Consider the following 22827-nt stretch of genomic DNA (forward strand, 5'->3'; position numbering starts at 1 on the left):
TACCCTTCCTGTCAGAACCCAGTCTGAAAGGAACTGTATTTATCCAAGGGCCCATCCACACTTCCATTGGCAGGGTGGAGGAATAGTCCTGTTTTCTGCTTGGCACAACTTTAGTTCTCTATATACACTGCAGAAATACATGGACGAAAAGCCAGGACAGGTACTGGAGCGACCTCCAGCTGACTCCAAGAGATACCACTCAGCTTCTGCAGCTGAGCAACAGGTGAAGCAGTGTGCAGAGGCTGTGTGTCACAGTGAATGAGACATCTGCAGTAAGGGTAAGGAGGGCCATTTATATTCTTCCCATCAGGATGCCAACAAAATAGCTGTATTAAAAGACACCTTTCTTACAAGCGGTCTGGCTGAGATTTGTCAGATCCACTAATGGCATTAAAAGCTAAAAAATTACAAACAGTGCTGGAAGACTAAAGACAGCATTGAGACCAAGAAGCTTCATTACATGCTAGAAGCAGGAAGCAAGAAAAGAAGAAATGGCTGTTAACAAAGTAGCTATCTGCACCACACAGTTAACATGACACAGGCTTGTGTTTTTATTTAAATCTGATTCTTCCTCCACAGATGGAAAGAAAAGACTATTCCTAACTTCAGTGTTTCGTAGAACTAGCTATCACAGTGGCTAAACAAGGTAAAGCAGCACTGCAGGAAAAGCAAGGAAGAGAAGCAGTCACAGCGAATACCACTAAGGAAGCTGATTTCCCAGATGTTAATGTCTTTACTCTGGTTTGGATTTTTTCTTACAGTAACTCTGACCCCAGTGAAATAAATTAGAATTGTACCGTGACTTTATTAGAAACAGCACTATCAAAGCTGAATTTTCTTTTTCCTGAAGAAGGATGAGAAATGACCTGTGGGACACTGCAGTACCTGGAAAAGCAGAGTCTGTATATTGAAAGGGCCTGAGTAAATTAATTTCAAAGTTACTTCAGAGACATACACTGTTGGGGGTAATATCAGATTATATTGGTGCAAACCTGAGAAAATGGGAAGCGTTTGAATAAATGCAGATAACCAGGATACACTATGTCAAAGGAAGACACTGGGGTCAATGAATTAATGTTGAGTATCCATAGATCAGCACAGTTTTCTGCACTACTCAGGACAATGTTTTGGCTTTGCAGAGTCTCAGTTACTGAGGAATACATCACCCTCCTGCTATACTTTTCCCTGTGGAGATCTGCTGTTAATCACTTTTACAGCACACAATGCCATAGGATATCCACAGCTATCTGCTGGGTGCCCAACACCAATCTTGGAGTTTGCTGTGCTAAGTCCTCAAGTGTCTTAAGAACTGGCTTTGGTATTGAGAACAGTACAACAGAGACATTTAAAATGTGCTGCTCCAGAGGTAACCCTTAGCATAAGCCTACAACTTGATATGGGTGTCAGTAACAAGCTGAGGAACTTTCTGAAGACTGACTGCATCCCCAAGCAGGGATCTGAAGGACTCTGCATCTGTGGAGGGCAATACAAACTAGCAATAAACTCTTGACGTGGAGGAGTTGAAAAGAGGTAGGTAATCAGCCCAAGAAATCCTCAGAAATACAATCAATATTGAGCTCTGTAGCACTGAAACAAGTGGGGATAAATGCTACAGAGTTAAATGATGCACTGTTGAATGACAACCTCATGCTACTGCCAGCAGAGTCACAATAAATCCAACAGAAAGACAAGGCATAAATGAAATCCCACAAACAGAACACATACCTTGTAATTCCTGCAAGAAGGGTTGAATGCATTTGTTCCACAGATAAACAGTGTATCCTCATTTCTTTTTAGGAGAACCTTAATAAAATTATGACATTCATCCTGAAGAAAAATAATAAAATAATTTCAACTACTGTATTTTGAGTGTCTGGTTTTATTTGTATGCCATGATATTTCACCATCAGGTCTAAAATGGAATTGGCTGATAGCCACTGTGATATTTTCAGCTTTATTTCATCTAAGTTTAACTGACCATGAGCAAGATGCAATTGATTTATATTCCAGTGGTTTAAAAATGGTTACAAAGAACTGAAGATATTATATTAGTATCATAGCTCAGATTTTACTATTGTTCACATAGATGAATTCTGTTTTAAAGCTGCTGCTTTCCCCAAGAGTGAAAAATCTGATCTTCCTCTCACCTATGTTGCTGTAAGACAGTAGCATTACCAATGCAACATATTGGCATAAAGCATCTGTAACTAGAAGGGGAAGCAGGTGTAAAGACTCAAAGAGTCTGCATCTAATTCTGATACCACATGTGCTAGTCATAGGTCATATACAGTGGGCTAAAACTGGTGTGAGAAACAGTCCTTCAACATCTGTACACATTCATGCTTTCTGATGCCTTACACAAACTTATCCATAAATTTCTTCCGGAGGATGGACAGCAGCACTTAGCTTTTGAGGAAAGTGGTAAGCAAAATCAGTACACTAAGCGTTATGTCCAAAATCCTCAGTGCCTTAAGTATTTCAGGATATTCCTGTGTCTCCTGTTGTAATGTTTTATCACATTAAAAGTAAACTATTTTTGCAAATTAAAGCCTTCAGTAAGTTGATGGAAAAAGCAATTACTGGCAAGAAGTGAATGGCATGATCCATTCCACATCACAGACAGCAGCCTGAGATAATAGTGAAGCAAGTAAACTAAAGTGGCAGATACAGAAGAAATGAAAATTGCTTACCTTATGTTTTCCCTTCATTCTGCATGTGTCTACATCAGCTTGTCTAGATTTCCATGTCAGTTTCTGCAAGGATCAAGAAAGAAATCAATTAGAGCCCAGAGGTTGTTGCGTTTAATTTCAGAAGTATAAGTCCCTTAGGGAAGACTAGCTGTTGAACATATATTTATTGAAAGCTTTCTGCACCCTTTCTCCATGATTAATTCACCACAACAATGAAAGATCAGTGATGTGGAGCATGCACTTAATTTTGTATTGCCATCTATTCATTAGACTAGAAATGTATCCCTTTTTTTAAAGCCTAAGCCAACAGAATTCAGCAATAGTCCAGGTTGCAGAAATATGTGCATTTTTCTTAAAAACACTAGATTCTCTCTTCTTTTAACTTGATATTGTTCTGCAAATTACAAGAAACATTTATGGACTAGATACTCTAACTGGATTCTAAATAAAATATGTATTCTGGAAGATAATATTTTAGCTTAGCAAAGAAATCAAATTCACATAATTCTTATCACCTCAATTCAGCTATCAGGCCCAGGAAGCCCTCTTACCTATCAAGACACTGCTGACTTTATCAGTCAACACTCTCACCAGAACATTTACAGGCAAATCCTAGCCTGGATATCTTTGTGATGATTTTCAGGAGTGGTCAAATGTGGTAGGCTGATCAGTTATAATAAAACTTTAAAACCATATAGCCTAAGTTAGTAATGCCTCAGGCACTATTGCCACAATAGGCCTGATAGTGTTTCCCATCAGTAAACTGAGACACTGTGCATTTATGAAGGGCTCCAAGCTGAAAGAGTAACCATGACTGTTTATTTCCATTACAAGCTTGTACCCTTGCTTCTGATGAATAACTGGCCATAAGCTTATCTTCAACATCACTCATAGTTACACTGAAATACTCTGGCCTCCTACAGTTGATTAATCTAATGTCCAAATTCATATGATTTTCTGCTGGACCAAGGCTGTATATGGCACATATTGCACTGTATGGATGCAATGCAAAGGAGATGAAGGGAAAGTTTTTCTAGTGTGTTTATGTTAATATACAATATGGTAATGCAGACAAAGCTCTAGGTTGAATGAAAATTCCCATGGAGATAATGTGAATATATCTACAAAGTGATGTTATAATAAGATTTTATTTAGTTAGTACTTGCATGAGTGAATAAAATTTGTGTGCATAACAGTATGTAAATAGCACTGGCTTTTTATGATGAAAGTTCCAGTATACTTAATTGGGGTAGTGTAGCTATTACAGCAAACTGCTGAATATAAATTAATAGATGTTTGACAGATGTTCCATCAGGGACTTCACTGTATTTCAGTATAGATTGCATATCAGCCCAACTAAATCACTCATCAGAAATTCACAGAGGACATGATTGCTATTCTAGCTTTCCTCAAATATGATTAGCAATGCCATCTTACTTGGTTGTTGCAGCTTTTACAGCAGCACAGGCAAGTTGTTTGAAACAATGTCATTGTCCTATTTATTTGAAGTTTGTTCTAGAGTCCTTGCTTTTTGGATGATGATAAAAGCTACTTACTTTGCTAAAATAAATTTCTTCTGTATGTGATGTGTCCATATCAACAGTATAAATATGGTCCCTGCAAATGAAGGCAAATGAACACAAAGTCAAATGGAGTCATCAGTTCATTTTCTGTGAAGAGAGTTATCTATCACAAGATAATCCATAACCCATTCAAAAAAGATCACAGGTCTTACCATGGAACATTACTGGCAGCATTGTGAGCTTCTTCCAGAAAAGCACTCTCATATTTAAACTGTTTTCTTGCCCATTAAGCAAAAAAAAAGAAAATGCTACAAAACTTCAAAGCAAGATTCTATCCCAAAAGCAATTATTTGAACAAATGAGATTTTGGAAAGATGAGCCTCATATAATTTCTGCTCTATAGGTCCTATGGCAGATGACACAATCCAGCATGCAGATGCTTTTGCTCTCTCCCTTTTTTCCTCTCTCCCTTTTAATGTATTTATTTATTTGAAATTACATGCCTAACCTCACCTGTGATAATTTGACTGATAATATGGCAGACATGAGGCCGACAGCCACGGAGCTATTCACAGAAATCATTCTTCACACACTGGTAGCCAAACTAAACTAAAATACTCTGCTGGAAAAAGTTCACATTTCTTGATTGCATTTGCTTTCCTGTTTTCCTGAGAACCTGTCCTTGTCTACAATTAGCTGCCAATCTCTCCCTGGAATGAGTAATAGACTCAGCTACTCAGGTAAAGAGATATTCATAAACATTCTCCTTTCTGGAAACTGAGAACAATGACATATCTATATGAAACCTAAAATGTGGGGAAAAATAACAAACCAAAACAAAAAAACCCCCAAAACTGCACCAACCCATAACACTGTAGTAACTGCCACATCAAATTTGGACTGAGCATCTCATTTTTCCTGGAAGTAACACAGGCTTTTTTCAAAATGCAGGAAGTTGTGCAGCTGGAGCATGATCCACAGCATTGAAGAGGTCTGTTGAAAGTAGGATACAGACTTTTTCCATTTCAGAAATCCTTGCTCTCAGAGTTAACTTCATTTTCTTGGGTTGTGGGGAAACAGTGCTAGTCTCTTCAATAACGCAAACACAAAATACTGCTATGAAAGGAATAGGCAACACTTCTCTCATGTGGAGAAAGGAGGCATCACTGTTACAGGGAACTGGCTTTTAAAAATCTACTGTTTGTTATGGTGGTCGAAGCTGTTTGCTTTGTGTGACACCAAAGTGAGGAGTGGATGGTTTCTTCTCCTCCAGACACTGTAAAACCAGAGTTGTCATTTACTTCCAAGATTAGTTTAATTTTTCAGTTTACTCTTCTCCCAACTTTACTGGCAGAGCACTGGTCAGGGTTGGTACTGGAATATATCAGTACCTATTATACCAGCTTCATAGATTACTGCACAGTTACCTTTTTATGTACATCACCCTTTGTTACTGTCACTCATACCGCATAAAGGTAGGAACAAAATCTCTTGAATTGCAAACTAGGTGCAGCTGAAGCTCTAAAAACCTTCTTCCAATGCTTTCCAATGATTATGATTTTTTTCTTTTTAAATAAGACAATTAGAAAACATAGTGGTGGTACTCAAAATGAGTCTTGAGTTATTTAGTTCTACTCTCAATAAAACAGCTTCCAGAGGAGCTAACTTTCTGGTTCAAGAAACAGTTCAAAGAAAACACTCATGTTAAGTTACAGGATCATCTGAAAGAGGGTTAGTATCAGACAAATTACCTATCATTTTCTCATGCTGTATGTGAAAGGTAATCACTGACAACATCAGCAGAGAGAGAAAGAGCTGTCAAACTGAGGGAAGGGCTCTCTAACCACAGACAATGCGGAATTGTCCTTGCCCTCCTTTTCCCACTGCTGCCCTACTCCTACTATCTACTAGCTATGGTGTGTGTACAGCTCATTGCTAATTAAGTTATTCTAACACAAATTGACTTAATCCCAGAGCTTCCGTTTTTCCCACCTCCAGTCAGCAGAATGTGGTTTTGTTGCCATGGCATAATCTTGTGGAGGAAGGGAATTTAAATAATACCACCGGCTGTGCATGACCCTTGGCCACTCAGTGGATCATCTGGAAATGTGTAGCTGCAAATGAGAAGGCAGCCATCCCAATGCTTCAAGGGCTCAATAAACTGTTCTGTACATACACATGAGGGGTGGAAGATAATGTGAACAAAAGCTGCCACCACACAAGACATTGGGAGGAGTAGTCATGGAAAATTTATAAAAGGGTGTGTGTGCTTGGATGTGGGTGAGTGTGAGAGAGACAGCGAGGGAGAACCCTTCCCACGAGAAAAAAACCCCAGAGCTGCTCCTCTGCAGACTGCAAGCCAGATATTTGGACAGCACTGCTACATGGGTTTTGGTTCAACTTATTCTCATTTGTATTGGCTGGATACCTTTGCCTGATAACATGAAATAAAGCCTTTCTGAAGTGACACAAGATTTCATTTGGTAATAGCTAAATACAGGAGTCATGTATCCCATATGACAAAATGAGCAACTGACAGACAGAAATTTTGTTCTTTGCCAGTCGATAGGTAATGAGCTGTTGGAAGCTCTTGAATTTGAGTTAGTCCCCGCCTGCACACAGAAACGGTCTTCAAAATCAACACTGTATTTTCTAAAGCAAGCAAACAAACAGAAAACCCCAACCCAAACCCAGCAACCCCAAAATAGAAACTATCAATGTTTATGCATTTGTTTTGATTGCTTTTCAGATAATTGGGTATAAACATTAACCGAGCATCACTGCATTTCAATGTCTAAAAAAGAGCATGAAAGCAACATCTGATATGACAGCTAAGGGATTTATGTTAGCTTCAGTTTTCAATCAACCTTGCTACAAAACTCTTTGAGAAACACCTTTGATTGCGTACAAATTTGCCTCAGTGTCTAGATTTACTGTTATCTCTAAAAGAGATGCAGTATTGCAGTTATAAACTTTTATTCACACTAGTTATTCAAGGATGACTCATTTTCTGAATTTTATTACTTAAAGATAAAAATGACCTTTGAATTTTAACTAGTATCACATAGGCTTCTCAGCCCAGCAGGGAATTCATTCAGTTACATGTGGAGGGGGAAAAGAATACGTCAAACAGGTTTTGAGTTACCAAAGTGTAAGAAGATACTTTTTGTGTTTGTGTAAGTAAAAAACAGACCAGGTCTTTATTCTTTTTTGTAGGTTGCAAGACCCTAGGAGTATATGAGCACTTTCAGTGTAGTAAACTGTGTTATAAAAATACATAGTCACATAACACGTAAGAATGCATGTTTCACATCCCCCAAGTGTTAGCATTCTTTATATAACTTGTGCATACAGTGGTTTCATATCCCAAAATGTTTGCTGGGTTTTCCTGCTGTAATGCCAGTTGCTCGGGCACTGCGACAGTCTAATTGCGTCAATCTCAGTCTGGGAACAAACTATGAATACAGGAGAGCAAAATCCACAAAGCGGATTTACCACCTTCTCACTGCAAATGATTTCCTAATTTAAAGGAAAACAAGGAAAACAAAGGGAACTCAGCCATGAAAAGGAGGAAATCCTGCCACAACTTTTCAAACCCGTTCAGCTCACTCCCCCGCCTCTCTCATTATCACACTAAATGCAGCAAAAATACTAATCCCTGAGCTCAGGCAAAGTGCAGGGAGGCCTTGCTGTGGGGCTAGCTGCTTTTTGTGCTGTACAACCAACACCACAGCAGCTCCCATGGAAGGATACATGCTCTCTGCACAGACTTAACACAGGGGCTTGGCACGAGTGAGAACCCAGAGCTCTGCCATCCCACACAAATTGGCCTGTGTGAGAAACCTGAAGAAGCTGCATTTAGCTGGTACAGCAGCAATGCCTGGGTAGGGGACCAGGTAGAAGTGTGGTTGTCTACCAGCCAGGGACATGAGTGAAAACAGCTCTCAGTGACCCTGCTGTTGTAATGAAACTAATTACTTGGTGCCAAGTGGAGACTGACAGGCAGATTTATAACACAGGACACATCTGATCACCCACAAGATGGGGAGAGGCTGTTGGAGAAGAAACACAGGCAGCTCTGGACTGCTGCCAAGGGCTCTGAGGACAGGACTTGTGAGAGGCTGCCTGTTCAGCAGCTGTTCCCTCTCACCTCCTGGCCATCCCACCCACCACTTCTTCCATCTGCAGCAAGGGCCTGGCTCCCTCCAGCAGGTCCCAATTGGGATTTGGGACCAAGAGCTCCTAAACTGGACTACCCATCCTTGCTAATCTGGACCTTTCTCTCCTTCTGCCTGCATCCATCAGGTAATGGATCTAATATCATTAATCTCCTTTGCTAGCAACAGGCAGGGAGAGGAAGTGTTAATATCTGATCTATGCCAGCTTGGAAGTTGTATAAATTGGTGTAGCTCCACCATCAGTATGGCACTCATGGTGCCATGCTGAGCTATTCAAACTGAATGGGTAGCTCCACATGCAATTTTGATTAAAAGGCATGTGCTTGTATCTGCACAGTATAGCTCTCCAAAAAAATCCATGCACTAAATTCAATTAACCTTGCTGAACACAACAAAAGAATAGCAGCAAACATGTTCTCTTTTTTGTCTCTTTTTTGTCTTAAGACTTTAAAAATATGCCTAAACTAGCAATGTTACAGTTTAATAACTCTTGTCCCTAAATGCATTTGTGCACCAGCAGAATCATTCTTTGGAATATGTCATTAATGGTGTGCACAAACAAAATTACAGGATGAGGACAAACTCCCTTTTCCATGGGACTAAACAATCTCTCTGGCAACTTCTCTGCTGCTGAGGCAAGGTGTAGTCCAAAAGGAGGTGAAGGTGTGTAGACCTGAAATAACTGGCTCAGCACCTCATAAAACTGAACCTCAGTTGAGGTTTCCAGTGTGTCTTACTAACACTTACTGACTTACGAACCTGTCTCTGAGTGTGAGAAAATCCTGAAATTAACATGAAAAAAGAACTTGGAATATCCCTAGTCTTCTCCTTCCTCCTCTGAAAGCAGCAAGGGAGGAGTAGCAAAGCAGGGGACTACTGACCTAGCAGCAACGTAGAGGGTCCTGTTCATGACCATGACCAGTTGGATGTCCAGCCGGTGCCTCTGCGTGGTGTTCCGCCCTGGTTTGTGACCCACAAACACCGGATACTGTCTTGTATCTGCGGAAAGGTAAAAAAACAAACAGGGTCAAAAGAGAATAATGAACTGAAACAGTGCTAACATGGAGCACCACAGAGCCCAGCTACAGCCAGCTCCTGTGGTTTCTGTTCTACCCTAGCAGCATAGTCTGGAGTTGGAGGGCATGAGTACAGAGAGCTGGAGAGTTCTTCAAGGTTGCAGCTGCAAAGGAGAAAGTCATCACCTCTGTAGAAGACAAAAATTGCAAGGGTTTTTAGAGTGTAAAGCTGTTCTGGAGCTCTTGGCACAAAGGTATACAGCCCTTTCTCACAGCTTTTCTTTCACTGTTTGCAAAGCTTAAATGCATGCTCCTGGCTGCCAAATTGTGTCTAGCAGGACAAAGCTGTTTCCCTGTGGCCCATCAATCACCACACTGACTGGACTGGCAGTGGTTAAAGCAAAACACTTGGTTTTCCTTGGTTCAAACTGCCAGCTCCCTGGGTTTCCTACAGGATTGGACTGCCATCGTAGAACAGCTGTGGGGATTTCTGAGAAACAGTGGGAAACCATGACTTGAACTTTATAATATGAAAATCACTGCATATTATTTGGCAACCAGTCTGATACTCCAGTTCTTCTGGCAGCTGGACAGCAATACTGATTGGAAGCCCTGGACTGAGCATATGCTATTGACAAGTCAGCTTTCCCCCCTTGCTCTATCAGGAAGAATATTTATTCACGGTGTTTCCATGATTTTTTTAATGAGACCTCAGCATACACAGTGTCTGCTGCTGCTCCCCAGCTATCTGTGTACAGCCTATAACAATAGTGAATACTTCTGCCCAAGGGTCACCTTACTGGTAGACTTCACATGTATACATAATTATGACATCTAGATATACAAACTAAGGTACTTGTTAAGTAAACAAAATTACAAAAAACGGGAGGAGGATAAAACTCTGATGAGCATCCTCATCAATGCAGAACTGCTGCATATGCATGTTATACAGAGGTGACTAGCATCTAGCTGTCCCTGAGGTTTTTTCCCCATCAATAAGCCTTCCCAGAAACCTGGAGCTCTTTGAAGGAGCCTATTTCTTCTGAAACTCACCTTCTGCTTTAGTGTTTTTAGCTATTGTCCTCTAAAAGTATTTTCTCTGTTAAGTTTGGTCGATGTATTGATTCCCATCATGGCTTCAGCAAAGCATCCAAGAGTGCCTGGTGATAAAACTAGATAGAAACAGGAACTTCCCTGTGATCTGGATACTGAGAACTCTTGGAGAAACAAAGTAAGATGGCCAGGCAGGATTTACATTCAGAAGCTTAATCCTTCTGACCAAGTCCTAATGCAAACGCCAAGCTTAACTTGGCTGTTCTCTGTCCAGTACCAGTAGTTTCCTCCGTGACTCATGGATCCATCATGAGCTGGGGACCTGCACATTCATGTGCATTTCAGCATGCCATGCTGCAGAGGAAGAATCTCCCCCATGTTCCATTTCTCCAAAAGGATGAAGACTGGCTATTTCTGCATTTGCAAGGATGGCTAGTATCACGCTTCTGGAGAGTGAAAATATTGATACTAAAGACCCAGCAGTCACACTAGACATGTTTCAGCAGGGTTTGCCTGAGAGCAGTTCTGTTCTTCTATCCCAGATATCTATTAGCATCTGGAACACATCAAATGTGTCCCTGGAGTCTGTCTTTTGGCTTGGTGTTACCCAAGACAGACAGGTTTACAGGTGCCAAGGCCACCCCAAAGCAGACTAAGCAATGACAAACAGGAAATTCACTTTAAAACCAGATTCCTGACCCAAAGTAGGCTTAAACGTAAGCCTATTGATTTCTGTCTTGCTACCTCTTAGCATACTTTTAGAGACGCAAATGCTAAAGACTTTAAACATCTGAACCTTTGGGACTTTGTAAGACTTTTCTTTGTCGTAATTGTAATTGAACTGAGGTAAATGTGAAAGAAACAGTTATGCTAAGCCTGACTGGCATGGCAAAATGCACAGAAATCTCTCCACCTGTTTAGCCAGCAAAATCTCAATACTGATTCACAGTTGTTTGCATTACCCTAGATTTTGGAGTGTTTGCAAATTACTGCTGGTAAGAAAGAAGAGAGATTCTGTTACAAAAGATTCTTTGTCTTGATTTGCTTTTTAGCTACAATTCCAGCTTAGCAAAAAAATGCCTAATGCTAAAGTGGAATCTATCAGAGCTTAAAAGAGTAAATTTAATTATTTGTATAGGCAAATTATACCTTCAATAGATAGGCAAATATATACTTTCAAAGTTCAGTTACATTAGTGCGCTATGCCTAATACTCCTGAGGCACTTCACTGGTTATCCAGAAGAACATTTCCACAAGTCAGGTGAGGGACACTTTGATTACGGTACAGGGAAGGGGGGAGAAGGCTTCTCTCCTTTGCTACCGGATAGAGCAAGATACATGGTTTGATTATGTGATGGAAATGTCTATTTGAGAAGGAGGAAGGTCATGGTTCTGGAAGTTCAAGCAGTTTTCCACCTAGAAGCCATAAATCAATGTGAAAAAGTCATGTTCCTATATTAGTATATGAGATTGTTAACTGACTGATCTGAGATATTCATTGCGTTCAACAAAATACTGCTGAAGTCCCCTGATAAAACAAATGAAGTCCTCTGGCCTCTTATACTTACAGTTGCCATGCGAAATACTGATTGGCTCAGAATCTTCTGGGAAACCAGCCCCAGCAAAGTGTAGCAGTGTGAAATATAGCAGCAAGGCTTCTGACCTCATAGTAGTTTAGCTGGGAGGCTTCACTTCTTCACTTCACCCTGTGGAAGACAAACAGGGATTTAAGCACCTTCTGTTGGTTCAGTTTTAACCGCTGCATACAGAAAACTAAAAGGGAGCTTTCCTTCTCAAGCATCTCTCCATACCTGAGGAAGTATGCCATGTTTCTAAGCAGAAAATACCCTATCATGTCATTTTCCCTTTAGCCCATGCCCCAAGAGTGCCCCATCTTGCTTGAGGATAGACTTCATTACCTGTGAGTTACAAAGAATATTCTGCCTCAACTGCTTATATGCAATAAAGAAACTTCATCTCCTACACTGATCGACAGCTGGCAAGAGTTTTCTAGGAAATGTTTTATTTTTCCCTTCTTTGGTTTACATAATTAGATGATGACACAATGACACACACCATAAGTAAAAAAAAAAGCACTCTATACTTTCTGGTTAGAAAGAGATTAAGGATTATACCATGGGCCTGATTCATACCCTGCAGAGTTGTGAATCAAGTGAAAAAACACTGAGAACTTGATGGAGCATGCATAACATGTCATTGAGCTTTACCATAAAAATATGTACCCATAAATCTAGGTGCCATAAAACCAATAATCCAACTTGTGATAAAATAAGGGAGAACAGAACTGTCTAAACCCAGCATTTTTTCCCCATGTTCCACTGACGAATTCACTCATTCACATTTCATGTACAAAAATACCCCTAAATCTTTAAGATAAAAGGAACCACAGGGGCCTCTGGATACAGTGAAAGAAAACAGCACATAATACAGTAAATAGCTCATAATTCCCAGGCAAATTTCACAGAGATGTTGATCTGCAGGGGAAATTAGTGTAAAAGTGGGGTTTTCTTTTCATCCCTTCCAGAGTTTCAAACCTTTGATGCTGCCTGCCAAAGATTCCTTTTGAACAAAACTATTTTACAGTACCCTGTCAGTCATTCAAGATTTACGGGCAGAAAGTCAAACTTCATAACCTACATAGTCTTTGAAATTTAATTTGGCAAACAAAGTGCTAACTTGCCCTTCTGCAACACCATTTAATATTAGATACCTATATCTCCTTTCTCAGTGCCAAAAAAAGCATTAGCAAGTCTGGAGTGTTGCATTTTCATTTGTAATTTCATAGATACAGTTCCTCATCTTTCACCCAATTCAAAAAATGACACAATAATTAATTTGTTTTATCAGGTATTTGCTTCCAAATGAAATTTTAGCTCCTACAACTGGACTGGAGTAGGGACTTCATTGTAGGGCAATACAGTCCATAAGGAATAATGATTTATTATACTCCATGTTTGCCTATTGATATTCAAACACGCAAATTGGAAACTTGGCTGATTCTCTCTATCTATCAACAAAATAACTGAGAGGCTGAGTTAGACCGATGCTAGAAAAAATAAAATTTAATGTAAATCAATGACTGACACCTTAATGGAACAAAGTGTCGGATGGCAAAGGATAAAAATAGCAAGAATAAATGAAACACAATGCAGACACTGACTGTCTATTATACCTTATGTGAGAATGCATACTAGAAGACAGTACACACAAGCCCCAGGAGAAGCATTTCTATCTAGCACTGGTTAGGCCGATAGCTATGTTGATTACTGACACAGCTGGGTCTGCCTTCAGACACTTTCTATACCTATTTCCTTCATTTTTCTCTTTAATCACCTCTTACATTTTCTCTTCACTCCTGGCTGTCTGGGGCAGGCACCATTTCTTTCTATTTCTTGACCTTTGGGGCCCTTAGGAATGCCCCAGGTAGAAATAAGCAGCAGAATTAAATATAATACTTGGAAACATACTTTCCCTCAAAAGGTTTGAGTAAGATATACACGTTACAGGGATTAAATCCTTTCTCTCTACCCAATTTTTCAAGATGTAATTTTGATGCTTTAAAAATTTTGCCCCATAAGTACACTGCAAAGTGACAAAACAAAGTGCCTTATCTTCCTTCTTGAAATTATTATTACAGTCCAATGCAAAATTCTTTTCTGAAACGCACATGAGGAGAAACAGTTTAATGGGAAGAACTTATCAAGCAATCCAATTCTTCCACTTAAACCGTATTCATTCACAGTATCAGCCTGCAGGCGGTTGATTCAAAGCACTTGGCTCACAGTAAGACTCTGGAGTGTAAGAATAGCTTCTCTCTGTTACTCCCTATCAGAACATCATCCACCATCTAACAGTGTGTGTACTCCATGAGAAAAGCACTATGGTACTGTATACACATAGCTGCCACTCCCCTTTACAGCTTAAAAAACTTTTCCCATGGGTGATTCTGCACCATGTTTCCCTACTTCTCATTCAGACATGTGTACTGCTCTGTGTAAATATATATGGGGGCCAGCTTCCAGAAAAATGAACAATGCCCAGCACGCTTACTTTGCTATCTTACATACATGTGATCAGGCCAGATCTTTTTAATTTTACCTGAAAAGAATTAATGGACAAATAAATTGACATGTTACCTTCTAACAAAGACTAGATAAATAGAATTTTAACTAAATGAAATTCTCTGTCATTCTGCTGGGTAGGTTCTGGGGAACAAAAAGGGAGAGAAAAAAAACATAATTCTCTGTTGCTGTAGCATTAACATAATTGTTCAAATTTGTAAGAGTATTTGCAAAATACCTACTTCTATCTGTCAATGATTCAAGTGGACTACACATCTCTATCAATGCCGGTGTCAATAAAGTAACATCAAGTAGGACTCAAGATGCATGCAATGGCAGCCTTTTACTAGGAGGTAATTATTCAAACATAAGGGTTTGCTGTTCTTACAATGGTGGAGAGAGCCACGCTGTTTCAGTGGAATTTCAGAAAAGTGCTGATTCGAGAAGGTCACACTTATTTTTAGTAAAAATTTCCTTTTCAGCAAATACTCAGCTCTGGTTGGGCTCCTGGGAGTGGTGCAAATGTTCTCACTTGCAACTGTGCTGAAATGACTTTCTAATCAAAAGTGCTTGTGAACACAGTGTCTGATGAAGCATGAGTAACTAGACTGTGATGCCAAGCAAGTATAGACACTGTCTTCACACAAAAGCTTTGCAAACATCAATGGGGAGATCTTCAGTCAGACCACTGATGTTCAACCTGGCCTGCATTAAGCCATACTTGTTGAGGAGAACTTGCTCTGAGAACTCCAGTTCTCCCCACTCAAAACATGATGCTGCTCCCGTTGAAGGAAACCAATGGTGACAAGAAGAGTGAGTTTTGGTGGCGTCCTTTTATTAGGAGTAATGAGAATAAAATACAGCGCTGCAAATATTTAAGAGCATATTTTATCACCTGTGTCTAATGCAATGACTTGTAGCCATTGAGTAAGTGGAATAGAAGGTAGTTCTTCCAAGTTTCAGACTCCTAACTAACCTGATTCCTGCATGCCCAAGACCAATACAAATACAACTTTATGCAAGATACTTAAGATACTTCAGTGCTCCGATTCTTCTTTCTGAAGTTGATGGTTTCCAATACCTATGTAAGATGACCTGTTTGGCTATTTCTGTGCTCCCTCCTTTCTGTCATACTCTATGATTAGGTATAAATAAACCATATGACCTCTTAACATATATACAGACCAAAGTTTTGCCTTCCTAGATGGAATAAGCTTTTCTATTTGCACACTGCAGCCAAAAGGCGAACCACCTCTAAGTACGATGTTTGCATACCAGTGCAATATAGTTGCTATTGCTATTATATTCAATCACTCAAAGCCTATGAATACATATACATATTCATATACATATACCCCTTCACATACATAGACGCTTGACATAGAGGCATTTAATTTTATAAAAAACATGTTACTGGCATGATGGGAGTTTCTGAAGCTAGGAAAGTAATGATCCTTCCAAACCAAGGAGAAAAGTCTAATTTTTCCATGCCAAGTGCCTCCCACTGTGGTGATGCATGCCTGTCTGAGCCATCTAGAGGCAACCATGATGAGCTCTGCTTTTAGCTGTCTGATATTTTTAGCATTTGATAAACAACAGCCAGGGTGGCAATGCATATAAAATAATTGCTTGGCTCTTCCACTGGAAATGATTACATGGCTGTTGCCATAATACTCCAGTAATCAAGTTATTGTATCTACAGCTTCTAAGTTCCTGTGAGGTTGTACAAAACGCAAAAAAAAAAAACCTTAAATGGAACTGCTAACTTCCTGGTAAACTCCAGAAAAGTGTAATGCCAAATTTCAGCTAGAGAACAAATTCAACAGCAATGGCAATGACTGCATTGATATATCTATAAATAACTATTGAAAGGGACATTCTTCCATGTTAGAAAATCTCCCATCTTGTTGCTTTGGCCACACTGTGTGTTCAGCTAACCCCAGCGTAATTCCAAGTAAAATCCAAGTATGTAATTATGTCAGAATTTTCCCATGGCACAGTAAGCCTCCTCAGTAATGGACAGACCTTGTTACAGTCATTTATTACAAACCTTCTTTATACCATGGTGGGTTATGTTCATACGCGACAGCTGCACTTCAATCCACAAATTATTAAACTTAATGTGAAAATTTCCAGACAAAATTCAATGGTCTGTGTTATGCATAAAGCAAGACCAGAAAACCTAATGGACATAAAAAGCCCCAACTGTCTTCAACAAAAACTTTTATTTCTACAAACATGTAGAGAAACAAGTTACTCTTCAAAAAGATAGTAACTCTAGTGAGAAGAAACAGCACTTAACCAAACAGTGAGGAAACTAAAAACTGAAGCCAAAAGAATTTCAACTACTGCATAAGGAAAAATGTATGACCAAAAAAAGTAGCAGCCTCTGTCAACTGACCCTGGAAATGCACAGCAAACAGCCATTCTCACCACATTCAGCAATTTCTGGGAAAAACAAAAGGACCATAAAGAAGCAGGGAAGAAACTGTTCTGAGCTTCATATCAGAGATGACAAAAAGATTTGGGACTCTCTTGTGGTAAGAGCTTTGAAGACATACAAGTGAATCAGAAACCCAAATCCTACTTCAGTTTCTCATTGAAAGAGACTTACAGAGTGAGATCTACCTACCCACAATAAAAAAGTACACATTAATCTACACAGCACATACTTTGCCATGCTGAAGGCAAAGTGCAGAAACCAGTCGGCTGACCTGACTGCTGTTTCCCTGCTATGGAAAGATTTGCCACACAATGCTGGCAAGCGTCTCTCATCTCTTGGCTAACCACTAGGAAATCTCTGACTGGAAGATGCCTTTACTGCTATTTATCCCTTTAAATTCACAGTTTCTAAAGAGTGAAAGACAAGAGTTCTGTGCAAGACAGAGAAAGGAATTAAAAATAATGCAACAACAACAGCAAAAAGAGAGGAATACAACCTGCAGGCTGCAGCTTCCAGAAAACGAGGGAAGTTGGGCCAGTACAGTGGAACTGTTCAGGAGAGCATCCTTTGTCTATGCCGGTTTTGCTGGTGGGCTAGTAGCCTCTCAGCCACCTTGCACGGCTGCACCTGGCAGCGGAAGGCATCATGCAAAATGCCTGGGCTGAGTGGTGCCAAGGGGATCAGACAGATGTGAATGAACAGAAGCTCAGCAGGTGCTTAGGGAGCTCAAGAGAGAGGAGACACAAGTGGCTATCAGCAAGACACAGTGTGGAGTGCCAGACATTGCAACTGAATTGGCACATGGCAGGACAGTGCCTGGAATGGCCAGCTTTTTTGCTCGTGTTGTCCTTTCTCTATCAATTGCTGCTCAGTCACCTGAATGGTGGTGCAGGTGGCCATTGAGACTTAATGCCAGCTCTGTGCCTATCATCGCTACTAACCTCCAACATCTTTCTGTGACTGATGATGCGGCTATCATTCATCTTTTCTCTCCTGCCCTGCTCCTGTTGTCTCTACAGCTGGCCATTCATTTCAAGTGGCCAAAAAATCACTTTAGCACTCCAGGTAGCTGGCCCTTATGCCAGAGAGGCTGGTGTGTGAATGCATGGGGGTAATCACCTCTACTCCTTCAAATTATACAGTAACAAGGGGTTGTTTCTGGGTGCTGGTGAGGGGAGGGAGGCACTGCCCAAAGGAAATCCCCACCTGTCTGGTATCCCTGTTGACCCTGGATTACATGTATGAAGCATTCTCTCTCATCTTTGGCACATATAAAAAGATTCCCCCTGACTATAAGAGGAATACATAGGTGCCCTCTGTCATACATGCTTTATTACCATTTTAATTGGACTCAGTACTGCTTACTCATTGCCCAGCTGCCGTAGGCTTCATGCCAGATGTGACTATTAGGTCTAAGGGATAGACACCAATGAGAATGATTTTGCCACATATAGTAAGCAACAGCATCAACCTTCATTAAAAAGAATAATAAAAATCTCATTACTAGTTTGATGAAACATAGATACATGGACCATGCAGATTTTTCCACTAAGACTTGCAAAAACGCATGTCTAAAATAAAATTTCAGCCAAAATACAGAGTACTTTTCACGCAAGTTTCAGTAGTACTTGCTTATTTTGGTCAGGTTTGTGCAAATGTGAGTCCTTACCAGTTTCCCTCTCCCCTCATTTGCAACTTTACAAGGCCATACATCATGCACAATAATGTCAGCTATGATATGTAACATTACTAGCTCCTGCTTCAGTAAGTGATAAGCTGAAAAAATTTGGACAACCCCCAGGCAGCAGTGATGAGCCCGGGCCTGCTGAACAGTAGTAGCAGGTGTCAAGTCAGTAGGCAAAACCCAGCATGCTTAATGCTGGCAACCTGTCTTGTCAAGATCAACTCGATTGTCAAGATTACTGCTCGATCCAGTGCAGTGCAGAAAGAAAACATAAAGAACAAATGGAGGCCTAAATAGGAGAAACCTTCTGTTGACCTGAGTGAGACATCCCTGATGACTGCAGCGTTAATAGGATGCTGCTGTTCAGAGTGGGAACAGTCAGATGGAAGATGAACATCTCCCAGATGGAATTAGAAGCATCTCAGGCCTATCGATTTTGGTTGTAACCTTTACAGTAAACAGTCCACAGGGGCCTCATCAGCCACCTGTTCAGTGGTATTTGCATTGAAATACAGAGCCAACGCAAATGAGAAAATGGCCACAGTTCCTTGCTAAAGCATCTGCTCTGTTCTGTCCCTCTACCTACACATCACCAGCAGTAGCAACGGTACACGTTTACAGGTTTTAAAGGCAGGGGTACCACAGTGGCACTAGGTCTCTCACATGGTACCAGAAACAATGAACACTCCATTTGTCATGATGTTGACCGTGGTGATAGTGGTGTTATATCATGCAATATTTCACTTTCTAATAATTGCTCAGTTTTATACTGAAATCAGGCTTGCCAAAACTGGGAGGAAAGCCATCTGTGCAGGGAGGATGACTGCCAGAAACATTTTCAATTTTATTTTTGGGGTTATAAACCTGCAGAATCAAACAAAGGCATTGCCTATATAACCCCTTTCACTCACCACCCCCAACCACACAGAGCAACAGACCTAAATCTGGAACAGCTTGGTTGGTCATTACAAAGATGTCTTTATTATTTTTAAAAGCCTCACTCATTTAAGAGATAAAATTAGCTCTATTGATTATTTGAGGGGCTTCAGCAAACCTCTATCAAGATTTTGAATTAAGAGCTAAATGTAGCAATCACTGTCTTCTGACAGGAGAGAACGCCATCTCTAATATATACTTTGCTGTTTTATCTCAGCATGCTTAATAGAAAACAGATACACTAACAGAAACACCATTACTCTCCCCAACACTCACTTTGCTTGGGAAATATCAGTGCCAGTCAACGGACCTTCCATTCTCTCATGTGATGTATGGTGCAAAAATTATGTAGCTGCAGGTGACCCAAAGCTGTAATGGGAAAGAAATGTGGCATCTCTTTGTTTCTTTTAGAGAACAAAGATGAAACAAGAGGCCTGAGACATTTTCACAACAACATTGACAATTGCCACTAATAAGAAGTTCGACACAGCCCTGCAGACATTGTCTCATCTGCCACATGACTGCTGTAAACATAACATTAGGATCAGGCAGTAATCCTAAAACAATTCTTACAGCTCGATCAAATCATCAGGTCAGATTCCCCCCAGATACTTAGCACGTACTTCCTTTTACTGCTGGTATATACTTAAATGGATTGCAGTTCTTCTTCACCCTGTAACCAGCTGGAAAAACTTAATTTCCAGCTCTCTTATGTCTGCATAACGCATCTGATCATAGAATCATAGAATTGTAGAATCATAGAACAGTTCTGGTTGGAAAGGACCTTAAGATCATCTAGTTCCAACCCCCCGCCATGGGCAGAGATGCCTCACACAACAATGTTGCCCAGGCTCTGTCCGACCTGGCCTTGAACATTGCCAGAGATACCACTTCTTTGGACAACCTCTGCCAGTGCCTCACCACCCTCACAGTAAAGAACTTTTTCTTTACATCTTACCTGAACTTCCCCTGTTGAAGTTTTAACCCATTACCCCTTGTCCCGTCACTACAGTCCCTAATGAACAGTCCCTCCCCAGCATCCCTACAGGCCCCCTTCAAATACTGGAAGGCTGCTATGAGGTCTCCATACAGCTTTCTCTTCTCCAGGCTGAACAGCCCCAACTTTCTCAGCCTGTCTTCATACGGGAGGTGCTCCAGTCCCCTGATCATCCTCGTGGCCTCCTCTGGACTTGTTCCAACAGTTCCATGTCCTTTTTATGTTGAGGGCACCAGAACTGCACACAATGCTCCAAGTGAGGTCTCACAAGAGCAGAGTAGAGGGGCAGGATCACCTCCTTCAACCTGCTGGTCATGCTCCTTTTGATGCAGCCCAGGATACGGTTGGCTTTCTGGGCTGCGAGCTCACACTGAAGCTGGCTCATGTTCATTTTCTCATCGACCGACATTCCCAAGTCCTTCCCCTCAGGGCTGCTCTGAATCTCTTCTCTGCCCAACCTGTAGCTGTGCCTGGGATTGCTGCGACCCAGGTGTAAGACCTTGCACTTGGCGTGGTTAAACTTCATGAGGTTAGCATCAGCCCACCTCACAAGCGTGTCCAGGTCCCTCTGGATGGCATTCCTTCCCTCCAGCATATCAACCGAAACACACAGCTTGGTGTCATTGGTAAACTTGCTGAGGGCACACTCAATCCCACTGTCCATGTCACTGACAGGGATGTTGAAGAAGACTGGTCCCAACACCGATCCCTGAGGGACACAACTCGTTACTGGTCTCCAGCCGGACATTGAACCATTGACCACAACTCTTTGCGTGTGGCCATCCAGACAGTTTTTTATCCACCAAGTGGTCCACCTGCCAAACTGATGTCTCTTCAATTTACAGACAAGGATGTTGTGCGGGACAGTGTCAAACCCTTTGCTCAAGTCCAGGTAGATGTCGTGGTTTAAAACCAAGTCCGCACAGCTCCTTCACTCACTCCCTCCCTTGCTCCCCCAACTCCCGGAGAGTTAGGAAGGAGAATCCAAAGAATGTAGCCCCCACGGGCTGAGATAAGAACAGTTTAATAGCTAAGGTATAACACAAATCATTATTGCCACTACTACTACAAATAAAAATGATAAAGCAAACAACAAGTGAAGAGAATACAACACCTCACCAGCCACCGACCCATAACTCACCCCACCCTGCCTGACCGAGCACCGACCGATACCTCCTCCATCCCCCCAGAGCTCCTGCCCTTCCGGATTTCTCCCGGTTACATCCTGGACATGACGTGCTATGGTATGGAATACCTCTTTGGCTAGCCTGGGTCACGTGTCCTGCCTCTCCTTCCTCCCGGCCTCCCCTCCTCCCTGTCAGAGCATGAGCTCAGAAAAAGGCCCTGAACAAACCAAACATTTGAGCAGTAACTCAAAACATGCTTGCTATCAGCAAACGTTCTAAGCCCAAAAGTCAAAACACAGCACTGCACCAGCTACCAAGAAGGAGAAAAATGACTGCTACTGCTCAAACCAGGACAGTAGATCATAGAATCATAGAATTGTTAGGGTTGGAAGGGACCTTAAGATCATCCAGTTCCAACCCCCCTGCCATGGGCAGGGACACCTCACACTAAACCATATCACCCAATGCTTCATCCAACCTGGTTTTGAACACTGCCAAGGATGGAGCATTCACTACCTCCCTGGGCAACCCATTCCAGTACCTCACCACCCTAACAGGAAAGAATTTCTTCCTTAGATCCAGTCTAAACCTCTGCTGTTTAAGTTTCAACACGTTACCCCTTGTCCTATCACTACAGTCCCTAATGAACAGTCCCTCACCAGCATCCCTGTAGGCCCCCTTCAGATACTGGAAGGCTGCTATGAGGTCTCCATGCAGCCTTCTCCAGGCTGAACAGCCCCAACTTTCTCAGCCTGTCTTCATCCAGGAGGTGCTCCAAACTGCTCTACCCCTGTCCATCAGCTCTGTAGCCCCATCATAGAAGGCCACCAAATTGGTCAGGCAGGATTTCCCCTCAGTGAAGCCATGCTGGCTGTCACCAAGCACCTTTTTGTTTTTCATATGCCTTAGCATGCATTCCAGGAGAATCTGCTCCCAGATTTTGCCAGGCACAGAGGTGAGACTGACTGGTCTGTAATTCCCTGAATCATCCATTTTCCCCTTCTTGAAAATGGGGGTTATATTTCCCTTTTTCCAGTCATCGGGAACTTCACCTGACTGCCATGATTTTTCAAATATGACGGCCAGTGGCTTAGCAAC

The 22827-nt window shown here is 41.3% G+C and overlaps 1 protein-coding gene across 5 annotated transcripts in view; it reads right to left on the reverse strand.

The window, feature by feature from the left end:
* SEMA6A (semaphorin 6A) overlaps nucleotides 1-22827 on the reverse strand; it is a 114008-nt gene that overhangs the window by 49954 nt on the left and 41227 nt on the right. For all 5 annotated transcript variants that reach the window (XM_034073273.1, XM_034073274.1, XM_034073275.1 and 2 more), the window contains 5 exons: nucleotides 12029-12166; nucleotides 9273-9390; nucleotides 4247-4307; nucleotides 2691-2753; nucleotides 1726-1827 (listed from right to left, as the gene is read on the reverse strand). In XM_034073273.1, coding sequence (XP_033929164.1) covers nucleotides 1726-1827; nucleotides 2691-2753; nucleotides 4247-4307; nucleotides 9273-9390; nucleotides 12029-12128 — 444 coding nt within the window. In that variant the 5' untranslated portion in view covers nucleotides 12129-12166. The remainder of the gene's footprint in view (nucleotides 1-1725; nucleotides 1828-2690; nucleotides 2754-4246; nucleotides 4308-9272; nucleotides 9391-12028; nucleotides 12167-22827) is intronic.

This window comes from Melopsittacus undulatus, chromosome Z (genome assembly GCF_012275295.1).
Source record: "Melopsittacus undulatus isolate bMelUnd1 chromosome Z, bMelUnd1.mat.Z, whole genome shotgun sequence".
NCBI classification, from domain to species: domain Eukaryota; kingdom Metazoa; phylum Chordata; class Aves; order Psittaciformes; family Psittaculidae; genus Melopsittacus; species Melopsittacus undulatus.